General features: G+C 45.5%; 2 protein-coding genes and 1 long non-coding RNA gene across 3 annotated transcripts; 1 reads left to right on the top strand and 2 right to left on the bottom strand.

The window, feature by feature from the left end:
* Window positions 1-132: 132 nt before the first annotated feature.
* Window positions 133-4460, bottom strand: inaa (internexin neuronal intermediate filament protein, alpha a). The gene is made up of 5 exons (XM_040179304.2): window positions 3853-4460; window positions 3128-3358; window positions 2516-3043; window positions 1091-1215; window positions 133-964 (listed from the first exon to the last, which is right to left on the bottom strand). Exons 1-5 carry the CDS (start codon window positions 4141-4143, stop codon window positions 772-774), a joined length of 1368 nt encoding a protein of 455 aa, XP_040035238.1. The 5' UTR covers window positions 4144-4460; the 3' UTR covers window positions 133-771.
* A 1536-nt stretch (window positions 4461-5996) lies between these two features.
* On the bottom strand, window positions 5997-13905 carry LOC120821051 (L-threonine ammonia-lyase). Its single transcript, XM_040179414.2, has 11 exons — window positions 13771-13905; window positions 10814-11141; window positions 10594-10710; window positions 9687-9928; window positions 8930-9095; window positions 7862-7961; window positions 7683-7758; window positions 7398-7523; window positions 6991-7158; window positions 6798-6855; window positions 5997-6536 (listed from the first exon to the last, which is right to left on the bottom strand). Exons 1-11 carry the CDS (start codon window positions 13884-13886, stop codon window positions 6438-6440), a joined length of 1596 nt encoding a protein of 531 aa, XP_040035348.1. The 5' UTR covers window positions 13887-13905; the 3' UTR covers window positions 5997-6437.
* Window positions 13906-14120: 215 nt separating this feature from the next.
* Window positions 14121-21386, top strand: LOC144409414 (uncharacterized). The gene is made up of 3 exons (XR_013467852.1): window positions 14121-17354; window positions 20582-20673; window positions 21101-21386. It is a non-coding gene; the product is annotated as an uncharacterized LOC144409414 (long non-coding RNA).
* Window positions 21387-21521: the final 135 nt, after the last annotated feature.

Below are 21521 nucleotides of genomic sequence, written 5' to 3'. Positions count from 1 at the left end.
AAAAAAAACAGATTATGGAGCATTTTTGATGCAATTTGACTACTGCTTTTGTTTTCATTTGATCTCTTTTTTTTAACAAATGTCCTCCCCAGTTGTGAATATGCTAACTTGCATAATGACAGCAGAGATAACCATGGTCCATCATGTAAATTTATTCATTGCAACTCAATAGAAAGCACAGAAAGCATTTTTTTTAGGAGTACACATCAGTGCAGCTAGGTGGACAAACAACTTTTCTAAATATTCACAGCTAATGCTTTGCAGTGTAAGGGAATAAACCATGGTTGCTATTCCTTTTTAATTACTTTTCCAACACAGAACAATGTATCTGTTGTGTTAGCAATGCAGAGCACATCTATATTTTGCAATGAAATCAAACACAATGTAACGCGGCCTGAGGTGCTCTAATAAGTATATTTCTACTCGCATTGCAGTTTAACAGTGCAACATGAAAAGATACAACAACAGAGACGTGGAACCCCACTAACAATAGTTTTCTTTTTTGTAAGTTACATGTCGCACAACCGCAACTTTCAAATTCTTGATGCATCTTTAATGTTTAAATTTCTTCAGCATTATCCATTTCCTCTGGATATGCACAGTGCATTTGGTCCAAATGTTCGTCAGATTCCTTTACAATTTTGCAATACTCCATCTTTAAAAACTGACACACTCTCCAGGAAAAGGAACGTATTGATTATCACCCCAACGACTGAATGTTCAGCTCTACGCACTCACTATGCACGACTACATTCCCCAGTCTGCCTTCCTTCAGTTGTTGGAGTTGATGTCGGCCTCATCTTTCTCCTCGCTGCTCTCCTTGAAGCTCTCCTTCTTGACCCCGTCTTTTTCCCTCTGGCTTCCCCGGGAGGAGCCGGCCGAGCCCTTTGGCTGGTACCCGTAGCCGGCGGCACCGAACGACATCCCAGAGTTAAAGTGAGTCTCCTCCCCCTCCAGCAGTTTCCTCGTTTGGGACCAAAGCAAACAAATGTCAGACCGGACACACACAGACTCAACGCACCTCACAATGCCCGACGGGAACCTCAACGGGCCCACAAAGCCACAGAGATCTTTGGGTGCGGCTCAGCACCTGTAGGCCGCGATCTCAATGTCCAGCGCCATCTTGACATTGAGCAGGTCCTGGTACTCCCTCAGGTGCTGGGCCATCTCGCCCTTCATGTTCCTCAGCTCAGTGTCCAGGTGGCCGATAGTGTCCTGTTACACAGGAAACCAGGAGAGGAGGGAGGATTATCACTACGGTTAAACATTCATGTACTTTATTCGTTTACCGTATCCAGACTGTTTTTAATCCACTATGATACAGGCTTTGGCTGTGCTGCGCCCTTTGGAAGGCAGTAACCTAACCTAAGCTCCTCTGAGGCCTTCCTGTATACGATTTAGCATGTCAGAGGTTAATCTAATAAAAACGGAGGGTCAATTGGCTCAGGCTTGCTGAAGCCACTGCCTCACCCGAGAAAAGGCTGTGTTCGGGATGCAGACCTTGAACCCGAATTAGAGGATTCAGACTCTAGATTGTTCTATTTCTGTTGCCTCTCAACATGGTGCCGCCTGAGCCCGCGGCTCACAGCTAATCTCGCTATCGGGTCAAAGCTGCCGACACGGCTGAGATTGGGAACCAGAGGGTCAGCGCTACGCTAACGCAGCGATGACGGCAGTCGGGACGGCGTTATCCAGAGTCAAGCAAAGCTGGACATTTTGCAAAATATTGAAAAGATCGAAGCTGTTCTGTCTATTGGTTAAATGTGAAGCTACTGCCAGTTAGCGTAGCTCATACAGAGACAAACCGCAGGAGGAGACTGTTAGCTTAGCTCTTTCCAAACCTTCCTGCCAGAAACTCTAAGCTAACTAGCCCAGTAAGTCATAACATATTTTGGGGAAATGTAATCTCTACAAATTTAGTTTGTTGTATGCTTAGGCTTACGGCCGTTTCAGAATAAACAAAAGAGGCAACAAAACTAGGAAATTTATCCCGTGGGATATCTATGAGTTGCAGCAAATTATTTTCTGTAGGAACAGCTACGAACGCTACATATTTTTGGAGAGCCGGCGATTAACTCAATACTAGCCCCAGTTTTTGAACCAAACATGGGCAAAGTCAAAAACTCGTAGAGCAAACAAGAGCGTATGAGCGATTGCCTTAAATTTGTGAAGGGTCAGTCCGCTGGATTCCTTTCCTGGGCTCAGTCCTTGACACATAAAGGTCGGCCCCCTGCTGTGTGCCGTTAGCTAACACCTTTACTCTGAATGTGACATAATTCACGAGGACCCCAAATTCTGCTGTCCTCCAATCCCATTATTCAGAGTTGTTGACAATGATGTCTTCCACGCACACTGCGCCAGCAGTTCTCCAGCAAATTCCTCTGTCACAATTTTAAAATTCTAGTAAGTACAATATTTGTCATGTGTAATATGATAACCACCAAAATGAACACACAACGGACGTTTCTCATGGATACTTCACAAGGACTAGGGTACAGTAAGTGGGATTGCTCGCCTGCATGGCTGTGGTTTCGGCGGCTTGTGCCTCCTCCATCTCTGCGATTTGCCTCTCCAGGGACTCATTGGCGCCCCTCAGGCTCTCTATCTCGATGGTTTTGGACTGCAGCTGCCTCCTGGACTCACTGATCTCCTCCCTGCTGGCCCTCATGGCCTCGTTGGTCCTGGTGGCCTGCTCGCTGAGGCTGGCGAACTTGCTCTTGTACCACTCCTCGGCCGACTGCAGGTTTTTGGAAGCGATGGACTCGTACTGGCTGCGGATCTCCTTCAGGGCCGAGGTGAGGTCCGGCTTGGCGATCTCCAGCTCAACGGAGACGTGCTGCTCCTCCATCATGCTGCTCAGCTCCTGGATCTCCTCGTCGTGCACTTTCCTCAGGAAGGCGATCTCGTCCATTAGCGACTCCAAGCGGCGCTCCAGGTCCAGGCGGATGGCCGTGGCGTCGTCCACGTCCTTCCTGAAGGACCTCAGGGTCTGCTCGGCTTCCTCGCGTGCCCTCATCTCCTCGTCGCACTTCAAACTGAGCTTCTAATATGACACACGAGAGGATGGGAGATGAGAGGGGCCGCCAAGGGAAAGTAACCAAATGATCTCATCATCACGTGTTCTTACCTGCAGCTCGTCCTCCATGTTGTTCCTCTCGATCAGGATGCGGTTCTTGTCCCTGCTCAACTCCTCCACCTGAGTCCGCAGATCCCTCAGCTCCTGCTGGTAGAGGTGGGCGACGCGGGACGGCTCGCCCTGCCTCTGCCGCAGCGTCACCAGCTCCATCTCCAGCCCCTTGTTCTGCTGCTCCAGGTGCCGGACCTTATCGATGAACATGGCGAAGCGGTCGTTCAGGCCCTGAGTGACGGGATCAATGCGGGTGATTAAAGCTCCTGCACCAAATCAAGTTGTTTTTAAAAGCTGATCCTCGGGACACAATGTGATTCCACGAATAACTTTATTTGTTTGACCTTCTTACACCTATTGATCTATGACCTAAAACATGTCTGGTTAGGACAGGTCAACTTTTGGAAGTTTCCTAAATAATTGAAGCTTTCGTTTGCTGTAAAAAAAATACATTGATTAAGGCTTTGTCAAATTGAATGTAACCAATATTACATCCATGTTGTGATCTGAGAATTCTTGACTTTTGTATATCCCAACAGTTTACTGTCTTTTTTTCTTATTTGTTAAGTGACGTCATTTTCTTACCATACTGATGTTCCGCTGTTCTATTATTTTCCTTTTAACCATGTGGTCACTTAAATCCGCATAACTGATGATCACCAACCCATCCCTAGAATGAGGTCATTCTGCCTGGTCTTTTTTGCCGTGCAGCCCTAAACACCCACCTGCAGCTGCTCCTTCTCGTTGGTCCTGACCACTTTGAACTCACTGTTGACCACGGAGGTCTGCGTCAGGTCGAGCGAGTCGGTGGGCACCGGGGAGTAGGAGCCGGACCGGCCGAGCCGCCGGTACATGCCCAGGGAGGAGGCGCCGTGGCGGGACGCCGCCATGGACCGGAGCCCCGGGGAGGCCCGAGGAGAAGAGGCCCCCATACGCGAGGAAGACATGGGGAACTTGGGAGAATCCCCGAAGATCTTCCGGTAAGACGAAGAGGTGTAGCGGTCCCCGTGGTTCATCCTCGCTGTGCGTCAGAGACCAGAACAAACTAACAGAGCGGCTTAAGGAGCTTTGCGCGAGTTTATATGGCAAAGGTGGAGTGAACCATTTTTACGCACGACGGTAAAGGACTTTTACAACACGTGTAGGGATCAACGAAGACGTTGAAGGACGTTTTAAAGCAATTCAAACAAACACTAAAAGAAAAAAAAGAAAAAGAAACATGTCATACGTGCCTCTAAAATGATGGAACCGCCCCCGCGGTGCGCGCGGTGGAAGATCTTTGATTAATACCTGAGGCGTGAGCTGTTTGAACCTCTGATTCTCTTCTGAATGTAAACATTTGAATGGAGATATATGATGTGGTATATTCATAGAAGACACTTCCCTTGTGGTTTTCTGCAGACCCAAGTCGACTCCACAGACTTCCAACAAACCAACAAATGAATTCCTTCAACAACATCTAATGCGTCTTCTTCCTCCACATCACCACTAACTCCTGCTCTTCTCAAAGCTGAATAAAGCCCAGAAATCTCCACCGCCATCAGATCATGGCGCACTTTATGCTTAATATTTTTTAACTTTTTTAATATTTTAAATTTTTAACTTGAACTTTATTCTTATAACTTTATTCCCTTGTTTTATACTAACCCATAGCCTTATTCTACTAACCCATTGCATTAGCATTTCATTTTACTTTATTTTATTACTTGTGCACTGCTGTCTTGTTGTCTATTGTTACACTGTCTGTCATGCACCATCCGCCAAGACAAATTCCTTGTACGTTTGACATATTTTGGCAATAAATGTTTCCTGATTCCTGATTCCTGAACAAGGATATTCAACATACTAAGCACTTACTATCAGACAGTATTTTGACATTTACTGAAGTTCACTTCACTATAGAGTTATGACAGAACTCATCTGTAAATTCAATATCCTTGACAAATAGACTAAAGAGGAAATTCTGCTGAAGTTCATTAGTGACATTGGACTGAATAGAAGTTCAGGTCGTCATAGCAGACCTCCACCACCTGAGGGCGGAGCAGTGCAAGACATGTCAGGGAGAGATGTAGCACAATCACAACATAAATGCCATGTTTTCAGTGGAAGAATCCTTTGATGACCTCATAACCTTCACATGAAGGCTCGTTGTGAGACTACAGACTCGCGATTCTTTTTAATAATCGACCTAATTCACTGCAGACCTGTTGAGAGCTCAGTGTCTGATCACAGGTGTCACTGAGAGCATCAACATTCCATGCACGAGGCCCACCAAGTTCAAACCTTTATGGTCAGACCGACCGAGCGGCTGGTCACGTGACTCGTTTGTCACCTGCTGGTCATGTGAGCTGATGGTCACACGGTAGTGACTTGAGTCTCAAACGTCAAACAGGCTGTTTTTAAAGTGGTTTTCGATGCCTGATGCCAACTTCCTGTGAGGATGAAAGTTTACTTAGAGTGTCAGTGAGTGTGTTGTCTATATTCACAGGTTTGATCCCACCACTGAGCGCCACAGAGGCTTTGGCCGGCTGCGTCTCAGCCCTGCGCCGCCCCACAGAGGACCGGGGCACCCGGGACTCCCCCATCGATACTGGACTTGGTGCGGACTAAGGGCGTAACAGGTGAACGGTGTGGCGCAGTCCGGACGAGGCTCAACCAGTGGTTCGGGGTCATGATGTCCTTTGCTCAAGAACTTAAGAGCATTAGTCCGTCTTAAAAAGCCCAAGTCCCCACACCGTTAATTAGGGACAGGCGGCGTAGAGACAACTTTTCCCACACTGCCTCACTTTCACCCTTGATAGATTTCCCCAACCGTTCACAGAAATTCCCTCAAAAATCAGAATCATCAGAAAACCACCCGGACAAGATGTAGAATGACCGTTTTTATTAGGAGAACAGCTATTTGGATTTGACTCTACCATCTCGGACAGTATAAATACAGAAATATATACAACAGTTGAAAAACAATATGGATTGAAAAATATATCTTTTACGCTGTTGGTTTACGGGAGGAGTAAGCCTGCATCTACAGCGGACAAATCCGGCTCTGCAATTAAAACACATGAAGTTCATTCATCTTCTGAGCGCAGCCACTTTACCGTAACGACGGCGTGATTAAAGAGCAAAAGCAGTTAAAAGTACTATGAATAGTATTTGCTACATAATCTCAAGGCTCTTCTGTTTACACTTTGCTCAACAGCCAACTCTAACAGAGTTCACATATGGTAGCATGGTACAGGATGTCTTGTCTCCCCTCTTCTTCTGTTTTTTTTGGGGGAGGGGGGTCTAGTGTAAATGTTTGTTGTGATGATCACCGGTCCAGCCAGTATATTGACGGGTAGCGCTCACTCAGCACTTTGCGCAGCTGAATGCTCTGGTTCTTATCCCTGGTTTCCACTACACACTCCACCTGTCAACACACACACAGAATTACACAATTAGCGCATTGAACCGAGGAGACACTGAGACCGAGGAGACACTGAGACCGCTTCCTTTCACAGGTTCAACTTGCTTTTGTTTACATACTGTATTGGGTTTCAAACCACAACATATGAAGTTGTAAATACTCTCCTAATAAATGGGTGCTGGTATCATCGTATCATCTACTGATGATATCCATTACTTGGGTACCTTGTGAGTTGTGCCTTCTGATAAGTTATATTATTTCTACCTTTGCCTTGAAGAGATCTGACTTCTCACTTTGTCTCCGGTGGCAGACGTCCAACAACCTGGGAGGAAAAAGACAGAAACGGTGAAGAATAGAAGGTGACATAGAGGGAACAGTAATTGTAAAAAAGGTCGGACCTCTGCATGGGACGGCAGGGTAAAGGATCGCTAAATGGACACGTGTATTGTCTCCGTACCTGACGTCCTCTCTGGACAGGACGTCCAGCAGCTTAGCCATGTCTCCTGGCCACTCCCCCAGCTGCACAGAGAATTTACTGACCCGGTCATCCAGCACCAGGGCTCGGTCCACACACTGCCTCACCAGCTCCAGTTCCATGTTAGCGCTGCTCACCACTACCGCGACCCTACAGCGCACACACACACACACACACACACACACACACACACACACACACACAAGCAAACACACACACCTCCTTGTTACATCTGCAGCCAACAGACTAGCTCTGCTGACGATGCTGTATTACTAAAAACTCGGACTCCAACAGAAGTGAAAACATGAAGCGATTCAGTTACAAGATGTAAAAACCAGTGAATGAAAGCAGCTTATTAAGGTCCGATTTCAATCAACGGTCTGACACACTTTTTGCCTTTCAGCTCTGGAAGTTGTCCGGCCAAGATGGCGGCCAGGCCCATGGCTCCCTCTGTGTCCACCGTGGAGCGCTCAAACTCCTGAAACCGCAGCATGGCCACCAGCGCGTCCTCCTCGCTGTGAGCCAGAGACAAGCAGACAAAAGGCACGGACAGCCTTTAACATTGCATTCATTTATAAGTAGCTGAGAGGATTTACACATTGTTGAGTCGGGAGATTTTGTAAAAATGAATTACAGCAAACCCTAATCAGAATTTTGCTATGGCGATGCAGTACCTGACAGAGACAACTTTATCGACCAGCTTCTTAGCCAGCTGGAAGGTGTTGACACCCAACGAACGCGCCATGAGATCTGAGAAGAGACACAAGGTGAAGTTTATTCAGCGTTCACCAGACACCTCTGTGCCACACGTCTGGAACCAGAGGCAAACAAGACACGTGTGAACTGTGTTTACCTCCATACAGTTTCTTATTTGGGTTTGTGTTCATGTCTTTGATCGGACCGTCAGCTTTGAGCGATTGTTGCAGCAGCGGGAAACCTTCTGGTTCAATTCCCTGTTGGAGAAAGCCTTCACCATGTTACCACATTGATAAACATTGATACGCCACGCTAGTGCCTCTGTGAGCGACACAACAGTGCTTTGAGCTACATGCTAACATGAGCACGCTGACAAAACCTATGCTGACATGGTGATTTCTGGCTGTTATTTTCTTTGTTGTCGCCAGTTTAGAATAAAGTGATGCTAGTATTTGCTAAAACGAAAGCAAAGATATTATTTTTTTATTTTTACGCAGGTATTTGGTCATAAGCCAAAGTATTGTTAAAAGTAAACAGTTTGACCTCGGGCTGTTGCTACATAAAAAGTTAGATGACCACCAAATTATTACATTTCAACCTGAGGGGACATAAATATCAACCCATCGAGCAGCGTTGAGATGTTTTGGTGAGGATCGAAGTTTGGATCAACAGACCAATCAAAGCCTCCAGTGTGATTATTATTCTCAAATCACACAGCTAATTATTATGGTTAATCTTTTTTCATTTTACATTTTTATTTTTTTATGACAGAAGTGGAGTTTTCTGTTGAATTCACCTGGAAAAGAATTGTTTCACTTTCCGACAGATTGCCTTCAAAATGTAATTGCTCATGCAACATTGTGAAACATTTATACCTTTACTAAGAAGAAAACACGACTGAGCGTCCTCTAGGATTAATGAGCTTCACCTTCCTCATACACAGGTATGTGTCTGTGAGAATAAAAGCAAAGGTGTGTTCTGTTCCTACAGTGTAAAGAGGGATAAAGCTGTCAGAGTCTCAGCTGTGAGCAGATAGTGGAGACACTTTAAATATATCTATCTTGTTAAGGAAATCCAAGCAGAATGAAAAAACAACACCAGGGAGATGTAGGAGGAGACTCATCTTTGCAATACAAAGTAAAAGTTTACAGAAAATGTGACCTAATTTTGAGACAGTGATGCACAGGTGTTAATAAACTCTAATGTCTTCAGCGCACCTACTTACTATGACAAGAATCTTCGAGTTGAGGTGCTTGATGGCTGCAGCTGTGCCGGCCAGTAGACCGTACTGTCCAGCAGCGGGAACAACCACTGCATCCAGTTTGGACACCTGGTCAATGATCTCCATGCCCACGGTGCCCAGCCCTGCCAGGTACGGTGCGCTTTCGTCTCTGGACAACAGGAAACACATTTCAATTCATCACTGACTTCCTTTACAGTGTGCAGACGTAACCCGAGTGTTACCATAGTACTTAACAAGAAGGTTTACTTCAGTGTATAATCACCTTGAAAGTACATTGCTTCTGGTTTTAGTTGCCTTACTAATTTTCTATCTCCATATGCAGCCGGCCCACTTAGAGAACGTGGACCACATGTTTCTACAGTAGCCAAGAACAACTTAAACCAAACACTGGCTCCAGAGAGAGACATTGACTTTTTCCATTGGAGATAGTTGACTCCATGAGGGGCTTAGGCACTGGCAAAACCCAGATGGAGGAGAAACAAGTTAGTGCCTAGTTTAGCTAATAGGCTTTTTCACTCCACACCCCCAGAGTCTTCTTACCAGACTTCACAGAACTCCCCCTGGAGCCACAGAACACTTCCTCTAATGCTGTTGTACTCTCTCTGTAGGCCACAGACGGGCTTTTATGTGTCTAAATGTCTGTCCGTCAAAACGACAAACTACAAGTAAACCTCAACGACGTGACAGCCCGAGGTATCGTGACCTCCGGGTGAAATGTAGAAGTGAGCCCCGCACTGACTCTTCCAGGTAGAGGTATCCGTTCTCCGTGGCCAGATGACAGGCGTGGTTCTGCGAGTCGTGGCTCGTGCTGCCATAGGAGATGACCATGGCGCCGTAGTCCCTGTAGATCCTGAGGCGAGGCGAGGAGCAGCACGACGGCATGATGGCGAACACCGGGATCTTCAGCTCCACGGCGTGGTGGGCCACGGCCATGGAGAAGTTACAGTCACTGGCCACGATCACGCCCTTCCTCTGCTGCGCCTGGAGTGTTCAGAAGTACACACAAGTCATGAAGAATCCCTACAGTGCACTGAACAGTTTGCTCTAACGTCTAACATTTGCAAACTATACCTTTTAAAGGGCTTAAGAGTAATAAACAATAGATATTACATTACCACACGGTTCTGTGTAGCCTCTCATTTGAGCCAGTGTTTCTCAAACTGTAGACGACGATTCCCATAATCCCATAAGGGGTAATGCTTCCCGTCGCAAAGAAGATCTGTGTACGGCTTTACAGACGAGGATGAAGTCATTTTTACATCCGTGTGCTCAATCCGTCATCACTTGTCCTTCCCACAAACGAAAATAAGCTTAAAGCCAAGAATTTATAACAAACTGAAAAGCAGTTATAATTAAAATGACTTTTTTTTTTCTTGTGTCCCTCGCTCACAGACACACAATATATATATAAATATATATACACATACTCAAAGGTACACGTTCCCAAGCCCCTGTCCGTTAAAGCTTCACTATTTTTGGCAGGAACGTGTCAGTGGTCAGTTCACAGATGAGTCTGCACGAACACACAGAGTTGATGCCATTAGCTGGTGACCTGGAGGGCAGGAAGGGATCATCCCTCTCTCCCTCCCTCTCCCTCCTTCTCTCTCTCTCCCTCTCTCTCTCTCTCTCTCTCTCTCTCGTCTCACCTGTGACAGGGAGGTGAGCAGGTACAGAACTCCTCTCTCCTTCACAGAGCCTGTGTAGTGCAGGTGCTCCTTCTTCAGGTAGATCTCCATCCCGTACTGTTTGGACAGTCTGGAGTACTGCTCGAAACACAAAAAGAAGACCAGCAGCATTATTTCATTGTTGAGCGGTGACTCGACAATAGTCCAATTTCTCTATTCTTTATCGCCTCGCTGTCGGTACCGTGCAGGGCGTCTTCTGTATCACCGTCTGGATCCTGAAGGACGCTGCACTGATGTCCTCGAAGCGGAGATACTCGACAACAGGCCTGGGGACGATCCGGAACTCGCTGAGGCGTCTGATTTTGGGGGGCTCCATGAGCTTGAACTCGGCATCCCCAAACGCCTTGGTGCCACGGACCCTTACGTTCCCGTTGACGAGATCCTCCTCGCCAAAGTCCTTAAGTCGCTCTGGTTCAATGAGGGTGGATCTGCTGCACGCGGTGCCGTTGCTGACGAGGCCGCATTTGGAAGGGCCGCCGGGCTGACCGGGGCCCAGGCGCAGCTCATCCCTGGGAGAGGAGAATTCAGACAGGCGTTAGGGAAACTGAACCCTACCTTCACCAAACGAATGTCAGATTTGTCATTTGCTGCTGGCTGAGGCCTCGGGTCACTTTGTGCGCGAGAAGCTGAGATTCTGAATCCGTTTTGCACAATTCATGCTGTCAAAAATCCAAGCCAGATGACGGACAAACTGCAAACTAGAATTTAAGCAGTTGGTGTTCAGCTTGCTCTCATTTGAGGGAGTTGGAACTTCCCCAACTTATGCTTTCAACTGTATTTGTTTGTGTGAAACCAATTGAATTTTGAACCACACTTTGGCGGACAGTGATGGGCTGTGTTGAATACTAAAACAAATACATGTCTACTTGATTCAGTAGAGAGAACCCACCTTCCCAATCAGAGAACATACTCACTGTACGTTGTATCATTTCAGTCAAATTTTTTTTTACAATTGCTTGGATATGAATCCTAGAAGAAATACAGCCAAAAACATCTGTCAAACGCTTCCTGAATAAAACGCCTTTTAAAGATAAAGTTTAGTGTCATCAGTATACAGTGAGCCACTCACTTTCCTACCCACACACCTTGATTCTGCCAATTCACGTGGGACATGATGATCCGTGATTCCGTTAGCATTGTCTGAGCTCTCTGTCCTATGAACATTTGGGCTTGGAGGGACGATTTTTTCTAACCTGATTACATTTTTTTTAAAACAGTCCCCACACCGACACACACAGACACACACTCCTTGATCCCTGAGTCTGAGATGAATGGATTCACCTTTCATGTCATCCCAGATTCCACTCACTATGACAGATTACAGCCAGAAGTCAATTTATGATTCATTGGGTCATTCAGCTCTTCTTTTTAGGAGATGCACACATAATTAAAGTGTCAATTTCGGGCCAAAGGCAGAACATTTTGATTTATAACAGCTCAGTTAAATGGCCATTGAATACAATAAAAGAGCACAAGTCGCTCACTAAAAAGGCATCATTTTTTCTACTGAGTCTACTGTGAAAATGACTTGCACAAATCTGGATTAATCCTCAGACTCGATTGAGGAGGTTTCTCTCACAAGACCCCTTACACAGCATGGACAGAATGATGGGATTACACCCTTTGGAGATTATCCCCGTCACTTTGCCACTAAAGCAGATCACAAATGGTTAATTTAAGGGTTGTGCAGTGGAGCAGCGGCAGTCATTTTCAGACGTTTCAGTCATTTTTAGATGCACGCTTTGCTCAGCGACTGAGAAAGTAAAATATAAAATAATCCAGTGGTGTGGTGATTTAGTGCTTTTGCTTTTAGGGTGTTTGAATACAAGTAGACCAGCAGGTGGAGGGCTTCTCCTAGTAACCATCGGCCACAGTCTTAGGAAACAAGAGAACATCTTAGACTATTTATAGCCCAATGATCTGCCATGAACAATATGGCAACCTTTCCCCTCGTCTTCAGGTCCATCACCGCCCTCTGGCCTTCCCGGCTCACCCTTCCAGGCCGTTTCCCATGCAAACAGTCTGCTTTTCACACGGCAGGGATTAGAAAAGTAGGAGCCTGCACCTGTGATTATGCTTTGGTTCAAAAGCAAAGAACATCAAAGGAGCGAAAGAGAAACACCGCAGCCAGTATCAAACCTCAAAGAGCCTCTAACAAAGATGTAGTCAGAGAAATAGGCTCTTCTAATCTATTTAAATACCCCAAATTAGGAAAGTGGAGTTGAAGCAAAAAGTGACTCCACCAGGCTTTGATCATTGCACCATCTCAGCTCGTTAATGTCCCTTTAATGACTGAATGCCCTGAACGCTTCCTTTTCCTGGAACAATGTTAACTTGAGAGGAGAAAATGTCTCCCAGCACCATATGACCCTGATTGTTGGTGTTGAACGTGTGGTTCTGCATCTTTCTGCAGTCTTTGTCTAGTTTGTTTTAGCCTACTGATGTACCACAAGCAGCACCAGTTTCACACACCAAAGTACTTCAAAGATGTACTTTGTTTTTTATGAATAAAGACAAAATCGTATTCACGTATTGAACTTTCACGGACCTCTCTCGCTCTCTGAGAATTACCTGTCGACAAAGAGGAGAAAAAGGGAGAGGACCAAGCGAAGGAGCAAGTCAACAAGAGCTTGGAAGGTCGGGAGTCGCTCTCCTTTAAAAGGAGCAGTAGATGAGTAGGAGGATGAGGAGGATGAGGAGGATGAGGAGAAGGAATAGAAGGAGAAGGAGGAAGAGGAAACAGAATATGGGGAAATGGAAAACAAGGAAGCCATTTCTGCTTGGGACCTGGATTCAACAGGAGATGGTTCGCAGGGAGCCCTCTGAAGAGAAATATCGTCCAAGGGAAGTTCGTTAAACCTTGATTCAGGGTTTTCAACAGCCAAATGTAGATTTGGCAGGCAGGTGGGCGATTGTGTTGATTTCCTCTCGGGATTAAGGTGAGGAGGAGGTGGAGGAGGAGGACATTGGAGATCTGAGGGCGTCTCTATCAGGGTATGCTGAGAAGCAACTGGGTTAGGAGGAGAAATGGAAGTAACTGGAGAAAAACACGCAGAGGGTAGATCTGTTGCGGTGGAACTGGGGTGGTTAGGGGAAGGGTCAGGAGGATCCAGCAGGCTACGTGTTGTCATTTCCCACCTCTGCCAGAAGGGGTCATTCTCCTCGCTCCTTTTAAGTGCAGGCCTGGGTGAGTACAAACGCTCAAGTCGCTCGCTCAAGTAGCTTGAGTAGAAAAACTGGGCAGCAAAGTTCATCTTGGGCGAAGCACCGTCCTCCGACAGTCCAGCGAGTGTTTGTATCCGATTCCCTCTCCTTCTCCGGCTGCTGTGGCGTGTCCGAGGGGTAAAAGGACTCTGGCTAGAGCTGCTCCCACGGTGTCACCTCCTTCCCGCTGGCCTTGGCCTGGGGCTATTTCAGAAGGGATTACAGCGGGGCACATGGTGTCTCTGCAGTGTCTCCGCAGTGTCCTGGCTCCTCCCAGATCTCTATTCCTGGTCCCAGACCGGGATTACTACCCCGTTCTATGACGTGGTGCTAATCAGACAGTCTAAGGAGATAGATGCAGATTTAAAGTTTATCTTAGGGAGCAGTGATCTGGAGGCTCAGCCACACAGGGGAAAAGACAATGGACGGGGATCAGAATCGAAAATGGGGAGGGAGCAGAAGTTACATGCAAAATGTGTGCAAGGGAACCATCAGTAGCGTTCGTCTCCATCCATATTGTCTACGATTCAGGTGCATTGCGCCTAATCTTAATCTAATCTAAGCAGCACACAGAAGCACCTGAAAGAGGCCGAAGCAGGAAGTTACTGATCAAGACTTTCCTGGCTCAGTAGCACATGTACATAATCATGAGATTCAGGCTACCAGGCCGCCAGATAACAGAGACTTCAGGGAACGTGAAGAGGTACATGGGCTGCCAGCAACACTCAGCAGGGGGTCCGGATCCTTTTCAGCTCTGATCGGATTTCCAAAGTGAACCTCAGAACTGAACTGAACTGAACAGAACAGCATCAGTGATGCCCGTGTTCACTAGATAGGCTCTGTTCACATAGTGAGTATTCCCCAAGTCAAATCACTATAGAAATCTGCATAATCAGAGATAATCCCTTCATCAGATTTAGTTCAAATTATATTAACCGCGATCTGACGGAGTAAAGTGTCACGCAAGGGCTGAAGGAAATTAATAATTCTACTTGTGACAGTCTGCTATGTCCAGTAAGGATGGTGTTGTAGCCTCTGTAAACCTCCCTCACACATTTGCCCCCTGAAGATTTGCTGCCAGAAACTGACCTGATATATATATTTTGTCAGAAAAATAAATAAAAAATAGCCAATGCCTCTTTTAGAAAATCTTCAAACCATTTGTACAACGTAGTTTATTTCAAGTAAGAAAAAATGAAATAACATATTGCACATTTTAAAATTAGGGTTGGACCCTTAACCTCCCAACAGAGATGCAGGTGGGCCCCATTTTGCCTTTTAAGAGCAAAACGATACCTGTTAATCTACCTTTAGAACACAAACACACTGCGGCTGCCATCATGCCTCGCCAGCAATGCTTGTTGGGCGGTTGAATTGTGTGGCAAGGACACACAACAAAATAATCAGCTATAAATAATAGAAACGTAAGAGAAGATATATGCATTATTTCAAGTATAACTATGTTCTGACAAAAATAGTGAAGTTAGACATTTGTCCAGTAATGGAGACTTTTAGATGTGGTTCACAGTTTTCCCCTTATAAATATAATAAACATGGAAAGAGACGTAATGTACACTTTGAATATCTGAAAGATTGGTCTTCATAGTTTGGAGGATAAATAAAGGCTAAAATGTGATCTTCTCGTTATATATTAAATAAGACCACTTAACAGCCCTGAAAGGAGTCCTGCCAGTTTCTGTAAGTACAACACATTCACAATAGGATCAACTAATGATCCGTGATAAGAGCAAAGGATGGTGGTGTTTGATGAGGGCCAGACTTCTCACACACAGCAACACATCTCGGACAAATTAGATTTAGCTCTTTAAAAAGTGTCAGGAAGACGGCGTGAGCCAGGAGACAGAGCAGGTGCAGGCCGCTGAGCTCACCTTTTGGCAACAACAAGGTTCAGTGAAGTCCAGGTGAAGATATCAGTTTAGTCTCGACAGTCTGATGGTGTCCTGCATCTCTTCATGCTTGTGAGGACATTTGGTCATCAAGACGACTGGCAGTCATTGCATTGACCGGAGCGAACTGATAGACGAGGACGGGACAGGAATAGATGGAGACAAGGTGACCTCGCCTCAAGCGGTCTGTCACAGCACAGATCAGCGTGACGGCGGCCTCCTGGAGGCCGTGATCCTCCGGTTCTGTGTGGGTGTAGACGCTCCACAGCGAGGGATTAAAGCGTCACTGGATGAACTTTGGCACATATCTACATTTGATATAGTGGTGGTTTACTGCTACACATTCAAATAACTGAAAAATAAAGACAAGTTGGATTTATACAATCACTTTATTGGTACATTTTTAGCTTTCTCATTTTACAAATATGTTAATATGCTAAATGTCACATGTATGTATGTTTTTTGCTTAATAAAGTAAAGAAAAATGTTCTATTTGGATGATGTAAAAGAGAATAAAATAGGAATTTGAAATCAAACCACATTTAAAACTGAGTTATTGCTTTGTATATTGTACGCTTCTGTTCTGCGTGAAGCACATTTAATGACCTCCTTACCTGCATCTCCTCTGGTTTCTGTCTACTGACAGAACAACCCTCTCCTCCACTTTGATCCCTTTGCTCACTTTTCCTCCAGTTTAGTTTTTTTACTGCTTAACCGGCGGATCTGCTTAAGACAGGATGGCTTACTGAAGATAACCGCGTATAAGACGTAATGGTCTTGGCTGTGTGTGGAGTCACACAGTCAGAGAGAGAAGTCAATACAGTGGGAATAACAGGAACCAATCAATGTGATCAGAAAGGGCGTTCCCTGATTCCTTGCATCTCACTTCATTTTTAACTTCTCTGACTTCCTGCAGAACAGAATCGTGGAGCTCATATCCTCAGAAAGAGCTTTAGTTTTTCTCACACATTCCAATCGGTGGGGAAAGTTGTGAGAGTTGTTAATTTGTCCTCGTGTGGAAAACAGTGAAATAAGTCATATTTGATGCTTTGCTGCATTTCTTTACCAAGTAAAAATAGGTAATACAGCGCAGTACTGGAATAGCTTACATCGTGCTTTCTTTATAAAGTATGTACAAAAGAACTGATTGTGCTCTTTTATTAACTTCAGTGGACCATGAAAATGTCATCGACCTCAAAACTTACGCCGTGTTCAAGTCCAACCACAGTCCCCCTCTCTGTAAGCCAGTCCGTCTGTGGCTGAACTGGGATCCGAGTCTCCTCCCCAGTGCTCCCCTCCCGCCCATTCCCAGATACTGAGCTTTTTGTTCTGCATCTAATGTTTTCATTAGGAGACTGGCCGCAAACCAAGGCGAAGAGGGAAGCGCAAGAGAGCGACGGAGCAGACAGGGAAAGTTGTCGAGGAGAGAAGAAACTTTGTGTTGATGTTTTGAATTGGAGGAGAGTCTGTTGGTTGTTTGTGTCTCTTCATTCAACGTGAAAGTCTTCACTCTACGTCACCGGCCGCTCTGCTCTCCAGGTCTCACCATGACCCGCCCCGCCACCCCTTGGGTTGGACTAATCCTCCTTCTGATTGGCTACGCCGCGGCAGGTAAGGTCACAAGGCCACGAGGACACACGGGTTCACTGTGTTGATTTAAGTTAACAGGAGGGAGGGTTTCTGCAGTGCAGTCAATACCAATCTGATGCGCATTGTGACCATTGTGATCATTAAGACCATTGCATCTACTGCGTCTTTGTCGCGTTGCATTTCTTAGAGTGTGCGTAGACGACGGCTGGGTGAACACACACCAGGCTGACATCATGGGCGTTCATGCACTTACACGCCAGTCTGTGTGTGTTCAGGGACCTCCAGAAACATCTGTTAATAATTTCCCCGCAGCTCTGGCTACACTTAATCCAACATTGTGTCAGCACAGCTTCTAACAAACACTCGCTTTCCTTCGTCTGCCTGCTTCTAACCTCCGGGCTTAGCTTTGTTTCTCAGAGTTGGTAAACTCTGATGGAAATTCACAAAAATGTGGGCCAATCCCTTCGCAGCCAAATCTGCGAGTGGCGGCTTCAAGCGTGAACTACGCTGACTTCATGCTGCAAGAATGGCCAACTGCAAGAGGCACAACGGATGCTCGCTGCAGGCAACAAACAGAGGCCGTCACTCACAAAGCATTTAGCGTTTAAGCTTAAAAGCTAGATTGAAGGTAAACATGGATGGAACAGACCGGGTAAAAAGGCCCTTTCATGGTTTGATGGTCACTCTCAGGGAAAACTATGACACTCTCTTGGTGTCTGGAACTGTTATATTTGAGTTAGAAACATTCAACTTGCCATGAAGGAGAATAACACAGTACAAGAGGTTGATGTTCTATCGATCATAGAGATCTATGCGTGCACATTATTATACATTTAAACAGGATAATACATTTCTTTTGGGTTACAGCTGCTATCCGTGAACACTGGACCAGTCTACACAGCGTTGCCCCGCCTGGCCCAAATATCAGGATAAGCAATAAAATACAGAAATGTAGGTTTGTGTGTTACACAAAAAAAGGCGTTGTGATATCAATGGAACTGTGAGTGCAGCAGACAGTTGAAGTGTTGAAATAATTGATGTGTGTGCACATCGAGGCGTCTGACATGTCTGTTAAGGGAAGAGCTGAAAGTCAGCTGAATTGTGCGCAAATGAAACGTCAAGTGGACATTCTGAAGGTGAAGTGTGTGCGTTGCATGCAGTTGAACCGTCAGTTGTCAGGTAAGCACTAAAAGCCGTTAAAATGTCAGTTTGAGCCGAAATCAGGTAAGAATACCTGTTGACGTGTGTGCACTGAAAGCAGTTGAAATGCCCCTTGAAGTATATTTACTTTACATTTACTGTAGGTCAGTGCACAAGGTGAAGCCATACGTAAGTGTCACGGCACATATAGTCCCACCATATGTATGTTTTTTTTTTTCGCTATGCGGTGCACACATTCGAATGCAGGACTTCTCATGCTCGTAAACTGCATCGTGTTTGGCCGTCCCTCTGATTGTACGAAAACCGATGTTGTGAAGTAACTCAGTGACCTGCACCGACTTCTCAATTTTGCACATGGCTGAACCCCTCTGCCGTGCAGAGAAGCATGATGCTGCAAAAACCCACAGAGTACTCCACACACACACACACACACACAGGCCTGTGTGCACACACACACACGGGCATTCACCTTCGTCCCCGAGTGGAGTCAGCATGTTAGATGATCCTATCTGGTGGTGTGTTTCCTTCATGTGTGGGGGCTCTGATGTGACCCTGCTGGAACCGTCCTGAAAGGGAAGAAAGGACTCTGCACGCCAGCTGGACCGATGCAAAAAAACAACACAAACAGGCACGAAACGCCAACTGGTGACAATAAGAACACCACCGCCAGTCACGTGTTCATTGCACACGACACTTTTTCATAACGCCATTCATGGTGAACATCAGCATGTAAGGTCTCTGTTGAACGTTCTCCCCTCCCAAAGAGGGGGCTGCTGTGTCCACACACTGATCACACACACACATGCTGACACCTCGGCAGAGGAACCAGCTGTGGTTTAGGAGCTAAATTATTTTTTGTGTGCGCTGTTTTATAAACCAGCATCATCCTCTCTCTCGGCCTGCGTCCTGCGTGTACTGAACTTGGCGTCCCTTCGGTCGGTGTAATGGAGCCGGTAAAATGTTTCCATGGGATATCTCTGTGAAATCAGCGCAGCCTGATGCTAAGACGCTGTACTTGGCTGTACCAGGAGCACGACTGTACCGAGTTTGGGAGTGTAGGGTTTAAGTTTTTGTAGCTGAAGGTATTTTGGCACACTGGAAGTCAGCAGCCGACTGTTGGTACGGAGAGAAAATGGTTTCATCTGCAATGAGCTCTCCATTTTTTGACATCCGTGTGTTGGTCTCGGCAGGCAGCCAGAGAGGAACGATGTGGACCTACGACACTGACTTACTGGCATCAATGTCTGATAACAGCACACATTCTCAGGCATTAGCTGCCAATAGGCTCCAAATATTTCACTCAACGAACAGCGGCGGCAGCGTTGAGCAGATAAACAAGAGGCTCACTCAAGTATAAATGCTATCAATGGGAGCTCGGCCCGCTGCCACTCAGAAGGTGCTAGAAAATGGAGTTCTGCCAAAGAAAGCAGGCTTCCCCTCCAAATATGTGAGCTTCAAAGGGAAACAAATAATTGGAAACAAAACTGTGAGGGGAAAACAGCAAGAACAATGCATCTGCCCCTTGCAAAGATTAAATAAGAAGAAATAAAGAGACTATGGCACCAAAAAGTCCAGGAGGTCCCGTTTGTATGCTGCCACAGCCAGCAACAAGTCAGAGTAGCATCAACTGGCCATGGCTTCGGTAATTTAGTTAATTTATTACTGAACAGTTGCGATATGTTGGTTAACTTTAAAGTGTTGGAAAGCTGTTTTATGCCACATATGGTTCTATATGCAGGCTAAGCTTAATTACTCTAGCTTCAGCTTCATACCTTCAAACTTGTTAAGAATAAAATAAAGGTATATTTTTCATATATATATATATAGATATTTTAATAGTTTTTTAAATTATTTCTTTAACATCCAATATTAGATTTTAGTGGGCAAACAGGTTTGGAATATTATGTTTTTAGATAAAATGTCTGCTGCTAGCAAAAATAGGTAGGACTTCAGCCAAACGTTGTTCTCAATAAATGTGGGGAGAACATGAAATTGCTAAATGTGCAATCGTTTTGTGGTTTAGAGTGGTCTACTTGCATACTTTACACACTGTAAATCACTCCGACGTGCATGTTTTCTGTCTGCAGGACCTGAGACTGACAAGCAGCCTCGAGCGGTGCATTCAAGTGCCTGTCAAGAGCACACAAACCTTCACAGCCGTCTGGATGTGGTGGAGAAGGTGCGGTTTCCGATTTCATAATACGGCTCATATTCAGCGCCGTGGTTTGAAAGCATCAGGGCTCGGGATGTTTGTGCCCAAGGCGTTGTCGGCTCCTTTCTTAAATATCGGCTTTCTTTCTATCTTTCTCTGCCCAAAAAAAATAATTTCACAAAACAAGTTGACAGAGAAAACCACAGTGACTTACTGTGCAACACCCCTGTCCTAAAATCCTGATTAAATAACCCTGATGAGTTAGTCCATTAGCATTTGACAAAAAGCTTTGCTTACTTTGAACTTAATATCTTTTTGGGAAAACTGAAAAATCCATATTAATATATTATCGTACTGTTCATGGATGATGACTCCATTATTCATATTATGATGACTAATTATTAATGCAGCATTCTAGTGCCAATAACAGAACTATGTCTTCTGTCTGCTGCAGAAAGTGGAGGACAGGGTTGAGAAGCTGGAAGTTGAGTTGGCTGCTCTTCTCGATGCCATTGGAGCCCCAGAGTTGCACCCCGTGTTGGACAATACAGGAAATATGCTGGTGGACATCTTGGAAGACCCAGAGTTCTTGAACTAACCAGACATCACTCAAGTGGCCTCTTGAACTTGGGCTTTAATGGATTTAAACTGTTGATGGCCTAAATGCAAAATGTGTTCATGTATCTACTGTACGTTTTTCAAGTAAAGTTCTTTTTGCTTAAGAGGAGGCACAAGGCAAAGATTGTCTGCGTTGTTTTACTCTAACTAATCCTTCAACAGCCTCGTCTTTTTTCCAGCTTTAGAGCAATTTACCACCGTCGTCAATAGTAGGACAGTCCCTGTTTACTATGCTATCCAAAGAGATGAATTCTCTT

Source organism: Gasterosteus aculeatus, chromosome 6 (genome assembly GCF_964276395.1).
Source record: "Gasterosteus aculeatus chromosome 6, fGasAcu3.hap1.1, whole genome shotgun sequence".
In the NCBI taxonomy this organism is placed as follows: Eukaryota; Metazoa; Chordata; class Actinopteri; order Perciformes; family Gasterosteidae; genus Gasterosteus; species Gasterosteus aculeatus.
Note: the sequence above shows the minus strand (reverse complement) of the source record. Positions and strands in the feature narration are given on the sequence as shown.

Coding starts and splice junctions, on each gene's coding strand:
- inaa (XM_040179304.2), bottom strand. CDS start 4,143: ATGAACCACGGGGACCGCTACACCTCTTCGTCTTACCGGAAGATCTTC. Junction 3,044..3,127: donor ACATGGAGGACGAGCTGCAG/GTAAGAACACGT, acceptor GTGTCATATTAG/AAGCTCAGTTTGAAGTGCGA. Junction 965..1,090: donor ATTGAGATCGCGGCCTACAG/GTGCTGAGCCGC, acceptor GTCCCAAACGAG/GAAACTGCTGGAGGGGGAGG.
- LOC120821051 (XM_040179414.2), bottom strand. CDS start 13,886: ATGAACTTTGCTGCCCAGTTTTTCTACTCAAGCTACTTGAGCGAGCGA. Junction 9,929..10,593: donor TGCTCACCTCCCTGTCACAG/GTGAGACGAGAG, acceptor TGAACACTCCAG/GCGCAGCAGAGGAAGGGCGT. Junction 7,759..7,861: donor AAATAAGAAACTGTATGGAG/GTAAACACAGTT, acceptor GTCTCTTCTCAG/ATCTCATGGCGCGTTCGTTG.